At 34.2% G+C, this 14,778-nt stretch overlaps 1 protein-coding gene across 2 annotated transcripts in view; it reads right to left on the reverse strand.

Moving 5' to 3' along the window:
• Nucleotides 1-14,778, reverse strand: part of Sugct (succinyl-CoA:glutarate-CoA transferase) — a 683,098-nt gene that overhangs the window by 352,403 nt on the left and 315,917 nt on the right. The window contains exons 12-13 of one of the 2 annotated variants that reach the window (XM_013114681.3): nucleotides 12,533-12,635; nucleotides 6,447-8,202 (exon numbers count right to left, since the gene is read on the reverse strand). In XM_013114681.3, the coding sequence (XP_012970135.1) occupies nucleotides 8,143-8,202; nucleotides 12,533-12,635 (163 nt within the window). In that variant the 3' untranslated portion in view covers nucleotides 6,447-8,142. Of the gene's footprint in view, nucleotides 1-6,446; nucleotides 8,203-12,532; nucleotides 12,636-14,778 lie in introns of those variants that run through there. The other variant, XM_005071802.4, reaches the window with a different exon arrangement.

Below are 14,778 nucleotides of genomic sequence, written 5' to 3' on the forward strand. Positions count from 1 at the left end.
GATTGACATGTGAAGCAACCTTGTTTCTAATTTAAATTTAAAAATAAAAATAAACAACATGAAAAGAGAGACAACACATTGAAAAAATATTAGTAAATATGGATTTTATCTAGAACAACTACAAATTCTCACAGTACCATTATAAAATAACAATGTAACAAATTTAAAATAGTCAAAAATTTGACTATGCATTTTCTAAAGAAAATGTAAATGATTAACAAGAACATTAAAATGTATACTACATTATTAGACATAAAAGCAAAAACTAACATCACTTCATATCTGCTAGAGGCACATCCACCAGGATGACTACAATAAAAATGACAGATGACTATAACATTCACTTATAAAACTTATCAATATTGAAGAAATGAAAGAGAAAAGAAAAGGAAACATGAAAAGAGATAGAATAGATGAAGGGTGAGGGAAGTGTGGAATAGGAGAGGATGAGACTCTTATTCCTGATCTATGCTGAATTCTTATACAACACAGGATACTTTTCATAGGTCCTCAAAGACAGGATGTATCTATTTCTCTACTTTTTTAATTTGGAAGATATTATAAATAATGTTTCCAGCTTTATTGAGGTGTGACTGGTAAATTGTGTGTGTGTGTGTGTGTGTGTGTGTGTACACAAGTGCACATGAGGGGAAAAGTTATACTTTGATTCAGTGATACATTTTTTATGATAATCAACCTATTTAATATAGCTTCCCTAGGTTACCTTTCTCTATAACAGAATAAGAATACTTAGCAAATTATATGATGACACATTTTTATTATTTGTAATCCTTAACACTGTATTTTAAATCCAGAAGCTACTCCCCTTCTAAGGTAATATTTACAGTGATTAACATCTCCCATTTTCTTAACATTTCAAGCTCTAGTTAGCCACAATTCTACTTCTATAAGCTCAAATTTCTCAGATTTTACATATAACATAGAAAATAAAATATTTTTCAATGTGTGACTAATTTTACCTAACATAATATCCTCTTGTTCATCCATTCTTGCAAATGGAAAATTTCCTATGTCCAAGGCTCAATAGTATTATATTATATATGTATTACATGTTCTTCATCCTTGTATTTGCAGGCACTTCATTATTTCTGTATTGCCTTCAGAAGACAGATACCTCTTATATTTTTGGTTGTGAGCCTAGCCTTTGATGGCTGAGCCATCTCTCCAGCCCAACATAACTCTTTAATTTATCCCTCTAAGTTGTGTCAAATGGTAGATATAAATTATATAATAAGTCACACAATTTGATAGATTTTTTAGTTGGGTTTTGAAAAACCAACAATAAATTTGAATTTTTTTCAAATATGACAGTCAAATGGCTAACTGTTCCATACAAATAAACAGGGAAATGCAAACTTCACACCAAGGTGAAGGGTGTTGACTTTCAGAAAATTCAAAAGGAAGAGAAATCAGTGAATATCAAATTTCTCCTCTTATTAATCATTTTAGAAAAGTTATTAAACTACTACTTGTGATGAGTCTCTTTCAGTAATAGTTTCCATCCAATACTGCCAACAATATAACTAGGATGAATTGCTAACAAATCATTCTGGAAAATCAAAATACAAGGTATTGTTTTCCCCTGTGAGGTGTAATGTGCAGCATTGGCACTGGCTCTAGATATGCAAAGATGGCCACAACACATTTTAGGCTTCCAGTTAGGGAGCTAAGTAAGACTTTGATTTTAAGCTTCCAGTTAGGGAGCTAAATAAGACTTTGAAGGTTTCTAAGTTCACTTACACTTCTGATTAAAAACATAATTGTTATAAACAATGTTTTAAATGGTTGAGAAATATATATACATAAACAATTTTGTTTCCACTTTTTCATCTTTATGAATTCAATATTTTTCAATTTGTAAATTGAAATCATTTACTGAGTATATATCATACTATCCAATACATATATCATAGCTGCACAAGCAGCTTATTTTTAAATTTAAGCTAGAGTGCCTGAAATGCATTTTACATGATACATTTTGACCCATTTGGGATTAGTTTTGTAGCAGTCTAGGAAGAGTACTACTGAGTGTAAGCAGTTTAAAATATTTGATGTGTATTCTCAAACAGTTTCCAGCAAACAGTGTGTACCAGCAAACAGATCTCACAAGTCCTCTCCATTCCTATGGTTAAATATGATTTGTATCCACATGTATGTGTGCAAATATACATATCTAAGAAATAAACACAAGCTTTCAGTGATGGAAAGACAAAAAATAAATAAATGAATTTGGCACTTGATTGGGAATTGCTATCCTTTATTCCTAACACTGAGTGTTAGCTTTTTGGTTTATGTGGATTTCCTAGGTTTTCTAATCAGGCATCTATATTTTGTCCATTTTTTGAGGTCTTACTGATTTCTAACATTTCTAAGGTCTTGATGTTTCTGAGCAACAGTTTCACAAAATATTTGTTTCAAGAATTTCCTACTGCTCTATTACTTCTATTTTTTCACCCACTAGTATCATACAGACTTTTACTTGTATTTATCAAATTTGTCAAATTATTTTGCAGCACTTTATATTGCTTTGCTTAGTTTTTCCTTTTCTCAGAATATGTTTTTCAGTAATATTGCAAGCTTAAAATAATTTTACAATGTAAGTGTCATTCAAATTATGAATATTGAAATGATGTAATGAAACTGTGGTACTTTTACAATATGGAATAGGATTCAATTGTAAAGAAAAGCAAAATCATGAAATATGAAGTCAACTGATAGAACTAGAAAGGATCATTCTGAGTGAGGTAACTCAGACACAGAAAGATAAATGCTACATATTCTCTCTCATTTCTAACTCCTACCCTAAATCTTCAATGAGAGCCTATAACCTGGAGTAACTATACTCAAGAAAGTAAAAGGGACTGAGGTAGTTGGAGGAACACTGGAGAGAGTGTTAATAGAGTAAAAGTGATTTGAAGGGGAAAACTGGAAAAAATAGGGAAGAGATTTTATTTAGGAAAGAAAGAGGGAGGTTAATACAAGAGGAGATGAGTATAAAATAATGGAAAGAATGTCTGAAGGACAATAAGGAATCAAATTATTTGTTTACCTAAAATAACCTGTAATACATATAAGTATATGTGTATATATGCACATGAATAGTTCAATGAAACGTCCCCACATATATAGATAAAGTTTGTCCAAAGAGCCACAGGATAGCTAACAAAAACCTCGATGAGGAATGAGAAGTTCCCTTTCAAGTTGTTGGCCAAAAAATTCCAAGAGACTCAAAAACAGCCATGTAGTAGCCTAAATAAGAACTGAGCAAAGATGACAACAGTGGACATGCTAAGACATGCTAGCATAGGATGATATGATAAAGGGAAAATTATGGAGCCACAAAGCTAGACAAAAATGCTTCAGAAAACTAAGAAATAGAGTAGGAAGAAATAGTCTTCCCCAAGGAAGAGAGCTGTTATTAGTTATCCAATACCAAATGGTCAGTCCTGAAATCATATTCATGCAGGCAACATATAGACTGAATATTTTTATTTACATACTTAATAATATATACTTATGTATCATATATTGTTACAATATGTTTAAAAGACACTAAGGGGATACATAGGGAGGGCTTCAGGGAGGAAAGTTAATGAGGCAATTATGTAATTATATTTTAATTTAAAAAAGGAAGAGATAGTAAAAATAAACTAAGAGTAATTTCAATTTAAAACAGATCCTACAGCATTTATTACTTATTAGACATAAATTGTAACTAATAAAAGTATTGTTTATTTCCTTTGAGTAAAATCAATTTTTCTTCTTGACATTCTATTTCTGTCCCCTAACAAATCTGTGAAATGAATTTTTAGTTTCCCTTCATGTTCCATTCATTTATTCCTCTGCTGTCTACGAGGGCCATACTCTTTCAGTTACTGTGGCTTCACTGGCCATATGTATCTTCATTAGGGTTACTATTGTTATGATGAAACACCATGACAGAAGCAAGTTGGGGAAGAAAGTGTTCATTTGTTTTACACTTCCACATCATAGTCCATCACAGGGCAGGAACCTGGAGGCAGGAGCTGATGCAATGACCACTGAGGGATGCTACTTACTGATTTATTCATCATGGTTTGCTCAACCTGCTTTCTTATAAAACCCAGGACCACCAGCCCAGGGACAGCACCACCCACAATGGGCTGGGCCGTCCCTATCAATCACTGATTAAGAAAATGCTCTACTGCTTTGCCAATAGCCAGATCTTATGGAAGCTCTTCTTAATTCAGGTTCCCTCCTCTTTGATGACTTTAGCTTGTGTCAAGTTGACAAAAAACTATCCAGCACAATATGCTAATACATGCTTCCCTCTAGTGGCATACATATTTTACATACATCTTATATATCATTTGTTATTAATCATAATTTTATTACAGTTGCTTTCTTATTACATATGTGCATATGCACATGTGCAAGTCATGGCACATGTGAAGGCATAAGAGAACAACCTGAGGGAGTCGGTTCTTTCTGTCCATCTTATGGGTCCCAGGGATTTAATTTTATTGTCAGATTTGACAGAAAGTACCTTTACCTGATGAGCTATCTTGCCATCCAAATATTTACTTTTTTGTCCATATATTTTTTCAAATAGTCCAGAAAAATAATTTTATAAGTCAGTTGAAAGACATCCCACTGGGGCTTTCACTACAATTGTACTACAGCTGTAATTAATCCAGGAATAATTGATGTCTGAATAATAATGTCTCCTCAGGTATGAAAGACTATGTCTTTACATTCTTTTCAAACTCCCTTCTGACTTTCAACCAAGTAATAATACAGCTTCCTATAAGAGCTTTCCCTTTTACTTTTTAATTCCCTCGAAAGAAGGAAGCAGGAATGAAGTCCCTAAGTCTAAAAATGATGATCATTTATTATATTATTAGATGATTATTTATTATGTTGCTACTATAGAAAGGAAAGGAACAGTTTTTCGTTTTTAACTACAAAAGATTTTAATATCTCACAAAACTAAAAAAGAAATGGCAGTCAGATATATTGTTATTAAATAGAGTTTTCACAAAAGGAAATGCAGATGTATTGTTATTAAATAGAGCTTTCACAAAAGGAAATGCTTAAGACTTAAATTGTTTTATTGAGTTGGGAGATACTACTGAAAATTAAAATAATTATGAACTATGCAAAGCTGAAAATAATACCTAGATGTTTTTTCGATTGTCTAGGTAGGTGCCACCACATTGCAGCCACTTGTGGCACCCAGGGACTTAAAGTGAGAATGACATGACAGAATTGCTACAACGCTAAAACACACAAAGGGTTCCAAAGACCACATAAACATTTAAATATTTCACCAACAATATTTTAGTATTATTCACACGTATTAGCATGCCTTAGAACAACCCCACAAAACATTGAATAACTTTCCTGATATTTAGCTTAAACCCACCAAAAAGCAGATTGTGTCTCTGAATGGAAAGGTCAAGATCTGGTAAAAGTCAATGATAATGCCATGAATGCCTACTCTGAGACAGTGGGAGAATGCTCAGAAAATATAAGTTTTATTTTATATTTGGAGCTGAAAAATTAACTGCATGCTGTGCAGGCTCATCTGGAAGAGACACAGTGTTGAAGGCAGATGCATTAAATCACTTCATAAGACACCAGGAAAACTGCCATATCCTCAGATATCAGATAAGTCAAATCACTAAATAGTAAAAGCTGGAACCCTACATTGTCATCTTTCTAATTACTGAGGAAAACAATCGATATGATTACCTAATTACAAGAAGCATTTAAAGGGATGGATATTTCTTTGGCAATTTTCATGATGAACACATCATGCAACTATTTGTTACATTTTAAAATTATGTTAAACTACTAAATTGGAAATCTTATAGTAACTCATGTCATTATCTCTGGCTATTCCAATCCTCAGCATTTAGTTATAAGGCTTGTAATGACACAGATCACTTTCTATATAAAGCAGACTACATCCTCCTTTTTGATAGAGTGTCCTCTTCATTTGCTGTCCTCCACCATCCCCTCCCTTTACCAAACTCCTAATAGGAGACCAAATATACAGCAGACAAACCATTCCTGTTTGTAGAATGAAGAGTCTGAATAAGTGGATAAATTGCTATGGTTTCTTTTGGGCCTAAAGCATTATATTTATATATATATATATATATAATATTTCTTAAGGGATTGGTCAAGGCATTTCAGTGAGCTGTCTAGGCACTAATCAGTGTGATGGTTCAAACAAGTTAATGTCCCTTCAGAGTGTACCTAAACTTCCTAGGTATGTATATTTAAAATTAGCGTGATATGCATACAATATTGTCCTAACATTTTACTAAGTTTCTTCTCAAATTGTAACACAAAAAATATAATGGGATTCTTCTACTCAAAAAATACAATTGGATGTTACAGTCTTACACTCAATGTTTTAAAATAAAATAAATTCAAGTTTTTGTTATTCACCTAAATTTAGAATGCATCATTTCTTCAAAAGTTGAACATATTGTGCCCAGATCTCACAAATCAAATAACATATAAAATATTTGTAAATCATAAAGTGAGTAGTATATGTAAATTTTATTTTTCTTATCATACTTGTCTGCTAGGAATTTGGCTTAGTTAGAGTTTCTATTGCTGTGAAGAGACACAATGACCACAGCAACTCTTATAAGAAAACATTTAATTAAGGGGGATCACTTAAAGTTTCAGAAGTTCAGCGTAATATCATCATGGTGTGGAGCATGGCACATGCAGACAGACATGGTACTGGAGAGATGACTGAAAGTCTACTATCTTGCAGTCAACAATAAGTTGACTGAGATACTGGGTGGTATCCTGAGCATAAGAAAACACAAAGTCCACCTCCACAAAGACACACTTCCTCCAACAAGACTTTACCCATTACAGCAAAGCCACACCTCCTAATAGAGCTACTCCCTATGAAACTATGGGGGCCAATTAGCATTAAATTACCACAGAACTATTTCTAGACAAACTATTTTACTCAGACCTTCATCAACAGGTTTCTTGTTATAGAAATTACTTTTTATAGACAGAGTCCAGGCATTATCATACAGTACTAGATAAGAATATAAACCTTGTATAACTGCCAGACGTGCAAGCAACTCCAGTGAAGAATAAAATTTATCAAAGATAATATTTAGAACCTGAAGTGTGTGTGTGTGTGTGTGTGTGTGAAAGGCAGCCACTAATTTTATAGTTCTTCTGATGCTTACTATATGAATATTGAAGGCCTTTTTCCCCAGATGCTCAGAAAATTTGCCAAAAAGTGCTAAAATAACATCACTTAGAGAGTATGAGCTAGCCTTGAGATTAATAAAGCCACTAACTCACAGACTTTCACAAATGATGAGTTTTAAAATAACAGTTTCACCCATCTAGTATTTCAATACTTCACTTTGTTTCTATGATACATTTATCATATACGAAATATTTACAAAAGGAGTTATAATGGCCTTCTGGGATGAGAAGAATAAGATTCCTGTAGGAAATGTTAAAACTAAATTTGATGGGATGCAAAGTTAGAGACGGCTGTTAAGAGATGGCATGCCGCCACAGGGTGGGGTTTTGTTTTGGTTCCTGTTAGAGCTGCAGGTGTTTGGCACTAGTTAAAATTGGGGCCAGCTGTGATATTTCAATAATCTGATGTTTCCCTCACAATATTTCTCAGAAGTGATGCTTCCTGGTGATGTCTTACACCTGACATGTTCAACTTGTGTGGTACAAATGGAAAACTAAGGTAAATAGCACCCATTTGTGCCACCCTTTGCCCTTCTTCCCCACCCTCAGGTCACAACATCAAGGACAAAGAAAAACATGGGTGCTCTAATAATTCATAGTTTTTAACCAAACAGTTCAACATACGATGATGATACTCAAGAATGAGCAGAAGCAGCCTACAGGAAAATCCTGAGGCAGGCTGGAGTGCTCCTTGATGCTCAGTATAGATAACAATGCTTAAAAAAAACTCTCTGTGGTAGAATCCATACCTAGTTTTACAAGAACTTGAATAGTTTCTATTAAAAGTTGCATTTTCTTTTTAGTTTGTTTGAGTTGGAAAACCTCAAACCGCAATATGTCTCATGCACATGTTCCCAAGGGCATGTTCATAGGACCATGCTGAGGTCATCTTGTAAGCTGTTGAAACATTTTAAGAATCCCTTTAATGTACTGCACATTCTTGGCCTGAATGACAAAAAAAAAGACACTTTAAGAATACACTTGGGAAACAGGTTAGCTATTAAAATGTACAAGTAAATAGTGTATATTACACTGTATAATGCAGAGTTTCCCTCAGATAATTTTCCATGGGGGTAGGAAAACAATAAAACAATCACTTGAAGAGTTTTGCACCAAAACATCTCAGAACTATTGGTACATTCAGACAAAAGCCCTTGCAGTATTTGTGATTAACAGTGGATATTCACGGGGGTCATTTGAACTAGGGGTCACTTGAACCAAGATCATTTAATCAGAGGATTAAGAGGTAGACAACCTTCCATTTAGTCAAGACAAAGTGTATCATCTGTTGCTTTTCAGTTAAGAAAAAAATTCAAGTTTTCTTGGAAAACAAGCATATGATGAAATTGTTTTGTTAGAAATAGTTTTTAGCATGAAGCAAATTTTAATTTCCTATGAAGAATTTCCAATCACAGGTGGAATCTAAGTGGTCTACCTGATAAGTGTCACACAAAATTCTCTTCTATTCTTTGAGTTTCCTGTCTCCCTTTCCCAGCTCCATAGCTGGACATACTGCTTTTCACCTCATCAGGGACTTCCTTCCTGTGCTTTGTTCCAGGCCTTGTACTTCACCCAAAGTGATTTCTAATTGAGCAAGCAGCTGTGCTGGCACAGCACACATGGGGCATGGGGCCACAGAACTGGTAACCCATCCCCACATCTGAATGCAAGTGGCCAGTTCCTTGTACCCAGGGCCAAGAAACTCTGTAATTCATCAGAGGGAACGAATAGGAGGACACTTCAAACAGAAATAACACTTCAAAAAATATTTTCTATGGAAAATTAAAAAGTATAGATGATTGTCAATCAGAAATGAGGAAAGGCTGAACACTTTTGGCAAAGAATTTGTGGATACATTTGTGAGTGATCTCCATGGCTAGACTGGATGTGACTCTGTCCATAGGCATAGGTAAGTCAAGAGTGCCTGTAAAAAGAATAAAACCTAAAGGCACCACCTTAAAAACTTTCAGGTGCACTGGTAAAGCATCAGGACCAACACAACTTATAGAATAAAGAGTTGGCTCTTTCAGTTTCAGAGGGTGGGAAACATGACAGGCAGATAGGCATGACTCTACAGCAGTAGCTAAGAGCTTACATCTTGATCTGTAAGTATAAGGCAGAGAGACCTATGCCTTTAATCCCAGCACTCGGGAGGCAGAGGCAGGCGGATCTTTGTGCATTCGAGGCCAGGCTGGACCGATAGCCTCCGAAACAATACAGAGAAACCCTGTCTCATAAAATCCAAAAAAAAAAAAAAAAAAAAAAAAAAAAAAGGCAGAGAGACCTAGCTAAGAATGTGTGAGTCTTTTGAAACTCAAAACTCACTCTCAGTGACACAACTGCTTCAATAAGGCCACATCCCCAATTCTTTCCAAACAGTTTCACCAACTGGAGACTAAGTTTTCAAACATATAAGCTGATGGGAGCAGTGGAATATTCTCATTCAAACAAGAGGAGTCATTATAATGAAAGCTGCCATTACATTAAATTAGCATGCAACCTTCCCTGTATCTCTACTCTCTAGTAACATTGGATCTGATGCTGTCAACAGAGAGAGAAAATTCTACTTTAACATTTGATATTTAAAAAAAACATAGGTTAGAACATTTATAAAAGTAGTAACCAATATTTGGCACTCAGTCTCCGGAGGTCACCAAAAACATTTCAGTCCCTTTTCTGAGGCACAAAGCAACTACTTGAAATTTTAAGAAACCTGTAATCTTCACAGTTAACTAAATTTTCATTTAATCATTTGATGATTGATCTACAAATATTATTGCATACCTGCTAGTTCAGTCAAGTTTGAATTTACTTTTCAGAAATGCATAGAATACTCAATTTGTACTAAATTCCTACCATGTGGCACCTAGTAAACACAAAAAGGCAAATGAAATAATCTTTTAAATGTCATTTACATTTTGATTTGTTTTGTTTTTGAGATAAGGTCTTACTCTTAGCCCAGCCAGCCTGGAACTTTCTATGTAACCCAGGAAAACCTTGAACTTATGACATTCTGTCTACCTCAACTTCCTGAGTGATGGGATTACAGGAAAAAGCCAAAAGCTGACTGAATGAACAATTTTGCATGCCACATTAATGTGTTTTTCTAACTACTATTTTATACATTTTAAACTATGAATTCCCCCCACATTATACAATTCTTTCAAAATTCTAAAGTTTAGGTGAATAAATGCTTCAAGCACAAGGGGAAGGAGGCAATCCATTTCTTGGATGGAACAAACAAGACCAGTTGAAAATTTCACAATCATCTTTCATTATTTCTATCATGTTAAGTAAGAGTACAATGTTAGCTAGTATTTATAAAGTCCAGAGAATCTGTACACGTATTATTTCAGTGCTTAAATTCCAAAGAAAGATCTAATTGTGTATGAAGAAGACAACTCTTTTTTTGTTTCTATGGTTCAATTATCAATAGCAATCAGAATATAATTAAATATTTCTAGTGACAGGATTCATGTTAATTAAAACTTACATTTGGTGGATAAGAAAGCATTTTGGAAAGTCTCTGAAAGTGATATGAAAAAATGGTACCTGATAAAAAATATCATTCTTCTTTAATTGATAGATAGCCTAGTGACTAAAAAAAATATGCCATAGAATAATAACAAAAATGCAATTGATTTGCAATGAAAATTATTAAATTAACTAAATTTCATTTGTAATCAAACTAGACTAAATGGAACAATTAGTTACAATAATAGAAATGAGCCTTTATTCTCTCTGAATCAGACCATCACTTGAGCAACAGTATGGTAGTGAGTAAAGTATTTTTTAAAAAAATAAAGCCAGCCGGGCGGTGTTGGCGCATGCCTTTAATCCCAGCACTCGAGAGGCAGAGACAGGCAGATCTCTGTGAGTTCAAGGCCAGGCTGGACCGACAGCCTCCAAAACAATACAGAGATATCCTGTCTCATAAAACCAAAAAAAAGCCTAAAATTAATAATCTTGCTATATTAATATTGTAGATTATGCTTTGGCATCTTTATTCTAGATAAAACACACATGAAATAACAATACTGCTGACAAATAAAATTTGAGAGATATCTGGGGAAATGTGATATTAAATTGTGAAAAACTGTAGTCCTACACATCTCACAACCACAGCTTAAAGCAATAGTTAAGGACATAAAGTAAGCATACCAGCTTTGTGGGCCACAGACCAATGTGCACAGGACCACCTCTTCCCAGGAGTAAGCAGGCATAAATCCCTGATATTTGGGGTCCCTTCCTCATTACTCACACAACACACATCAGATGAAACCCCCTAATCTCAAACCTAAACTCCCAATTACTTACTTGTGAAATAATACCGCATAGTCTTGACAGGAAACCAAACCACAAAAGAATTCCTGAATTTATTTATTTTTCTACAGTAAGTATTGTAACTAGTGAACTAAATGCATTCACATTTCCTTTAAGTGAGCATTTATGTAAACTAAACGCATTCATGTTAAAGAGATTCATTCCAGCAAAGTTCTCCTTTCGAAAAGTGTATGTTACTTCAAATAATTGATTTAAAATTAAAAACTTCTACTGTATATGGATAAAGAACTCAAAAAAAGTATTCTATAATTTTGCAAATGTTAGAAACTGTCAAGATACCTGAGTCATAGTAAAACCTTCACAGAATAAATAGAGTTCCCTTATATTTTGAGGTTATTACATGAATCTGAGATATGACAAGTTGCTTCTATTTGTTGTAGCAATTGAAGTAATAAAGTAAAAATAGTATGATAGCATCTAAATTTGAAGATTGTCATAGAAGAAAATTTCAGGTGCCCCTATTCCTGCTCAGCACATATCCTATCCATGTTATCTTATGTCTTGTAAATCACACAGTTTATGAAACACATAAAAAGCCTGAACTCTACAGAACTAAGTTTGACATGCTTTGTACATTATGAGACAGCAATATGATCAGAGTGACAGTAACTGGGAAACTTATATTTACTTCTACAAATAGGAATTTCTGAGTCCTGACTTCTGGCTATATTTCTGTTTTTCAGAAAAAAATCAATATCCTGGCCTTTGAAAATTTTAGGTAGCTATGTATTCTGGATCTAGCAGACTTGTAAGTATGAGTGTAGACAACCAGTTGACTCTAAATTATGATTCTTTTTATTTTAGACCCACAAGCAATTTTAGTCAAATAGTAAAACATTGTATCATGTCATTTAGGCTTATGGTCAATAGTTATTGTTCCTTTACATAAGTCAAAAGTTGAAAAGCAACCACAAAATTCAAAAGTACAAACCTGGGCTTCGGAGAATACATCTTTCATACTGTTGATTGGACCATATGCAATCCCACTTCCTTCAAAGAGACAAAGCCACTTGGCAGTTACTTCTTCTGCAAACCTAGGTGCAGACAAATAGCACATTTTACAATTTAAAGAAGGTGATGTGAGCTCTTCTCTTATGTGGCCATCTTTCAAAGTAATTTTATAGTGACAAAAGTATGCTTCTTTGGCTTTCTTTACTCTGAGAGTTTAGAAAAAACATGTCTATAGAATGTATCTTGAGTGGTTCTGCTGTCAGAGAACCACTCCGGCCAGTGGAGTGCTTCCTCCTAGTTCTAGTCTATGTATTCTCTGACAGAGCACACCTGCAAAGGAAACATTTGGAGGTGGGGGACATGAATTGAATTATAAATGCTTTTGAGTTATTTACAGTCATAATCATCACAATTACAATGTGAGCATCAAAACATAGTATAAAATGTTGCTTGAGTTTCAGGTACAGCATACCAGGTTAGAGCACTAGATAATTCTTCAAAACTAAATAAACTAATGCTTTAAAAATAAGTTACCAGTGAGGCAAAAATTATTAACAGTTTTTCTGTTAATTAACAGCCACATATGATGCCTTTAACTACTTGTAAATCTTTACTGTGATGTAAGAATTGGAAAAACAGGCATGTAAAGACATTTGCATATATATTTATTAACCAGCTTCTACATACAAAGCATTATTTCTTATCATTAAGCACAATGACTTTCCTTTTCTCTTGAATTACAATGGATACAGATGTTTTCCTAGCTGGGTATAGTCCCACACTCCTGTAAGACCAGCATTTCAGAAGTGAGAACAACAGGATCAGATCTAGGTTATGCTAGGCTACAAAACAAGTCTGAGACCAGCCTGTAATACATAAAATTTTAATTTCACTTTAATTTCAACCCCATAATTTTTTACTATATTTATTTTAAAATAATATAATTCACTTAGTATGAAATATCATTTTTTCATGAAAAAACACAATGTAAGGCTAAATATCTTGCTGATGGTTATGGCTCATAATATTCATATTTTCTTTTCACTGACTGCTACTGTCATCTCCTGACCAACACTTATGGATAGATAAATAGAAAAATAGATAGATGAAATCATCAGAATGGCACATGTTGAAAATATCAAAAAGATACTTTGAATCTGGAATGTTTTCATAGAATATTTTCCTAATGTAAATAATTGGTCTGATAAATTTTCATGACAAATGGTTTATCAACAGTGGACCATGCAAAAGATCCAAAAGACCTACACATAAAATGTGTATTAACATCTCAAGGAGTCAGGCTAACTAGAGGAAACTTGGGGAAACACGTGAAGATTTAATATATATATATATATATGTATATATATATACAAACTTCATTAGTGGGCAAAAAAGGGGGTTTACTTCATGTTGTGGGCAAAAGCGAGCTCTATTTCATGTTATAGAAGGCAGCCTATGCATTTTAGAAAGACAACTGGGGCATAGGTGGTATCTCAAGTCAAAGCTGTGGACATTGTGTGGGTGTGGGTGGGGCTGGGACCCTAAATGCCTCAAACACTGCACCTTTTTTTTTTTTTTGGTTTTTACGAGACAGGGTTCGAACTCAAACACTGCAACCTTAACTGGGAATTAATTTATCTCAACTATTAGTACTCAAATTGTGTCAAATCCACTTGATGTCAGGAATTAGTATTCTGAACAGACAGCACCATTTATGTTATAAGTAGGATATCTTTATCTAGTTTATTACTGCTTGAAAGTAGTGATAAAACCTGATTTAGGCACTAATGTCCTTTCTTACAGTCTCCATTTGTCTAAAGCTGCCACATGTGAAAGCAACTCTTCTTTTTAGAGTCCTCACAAAGTATTTACAGTTTTAACTACCCTACCCATGTGCTCTGTGATATTTACCATAATGCCCTTAGTACCTCTTTGGTTAGTTCTTTATCTTGTATTATTTTGCTAGACCAAGTATTCCTTCTTGTTACTAACTCACTCCTATTATGTAGACAAATGATCTCCAAAGGCTCATGTGCTGAAACTTTGGTTTTCAGACTGGCTTTTACTGGGGGAAGGGAACCATTAAATGGCTAAGTCTAGTGGGAGGAAGAACATTAGTACCTCAGCCCAGTCCTGTCTCATTCTGTTTACTAGCTTCCATGAGCTGAACAGATTTCTCCAACCAACCCATCCACAGTGTGCTCCCTTACTGCGGGTCTAAATGTG

This window comes from Mesocricetus auratus, unplaced genomic scaffold (assembly GCF_017639785.1).
Source record: "Mesocricetus auratus isolate SY011 unplaced genomic scaffold, BCM_Maur_2.0 Super-Scaffold_100013, whole genome shotgun sequence".
In the NCBI taxonomy this organism is placed as follows: domain Eukaryota; kingdom Metazoa; phylum Chordata; class Mammalia; order Rodentia; family Cricetidae; genus Mesocricetus; species Mesocricetus auratus.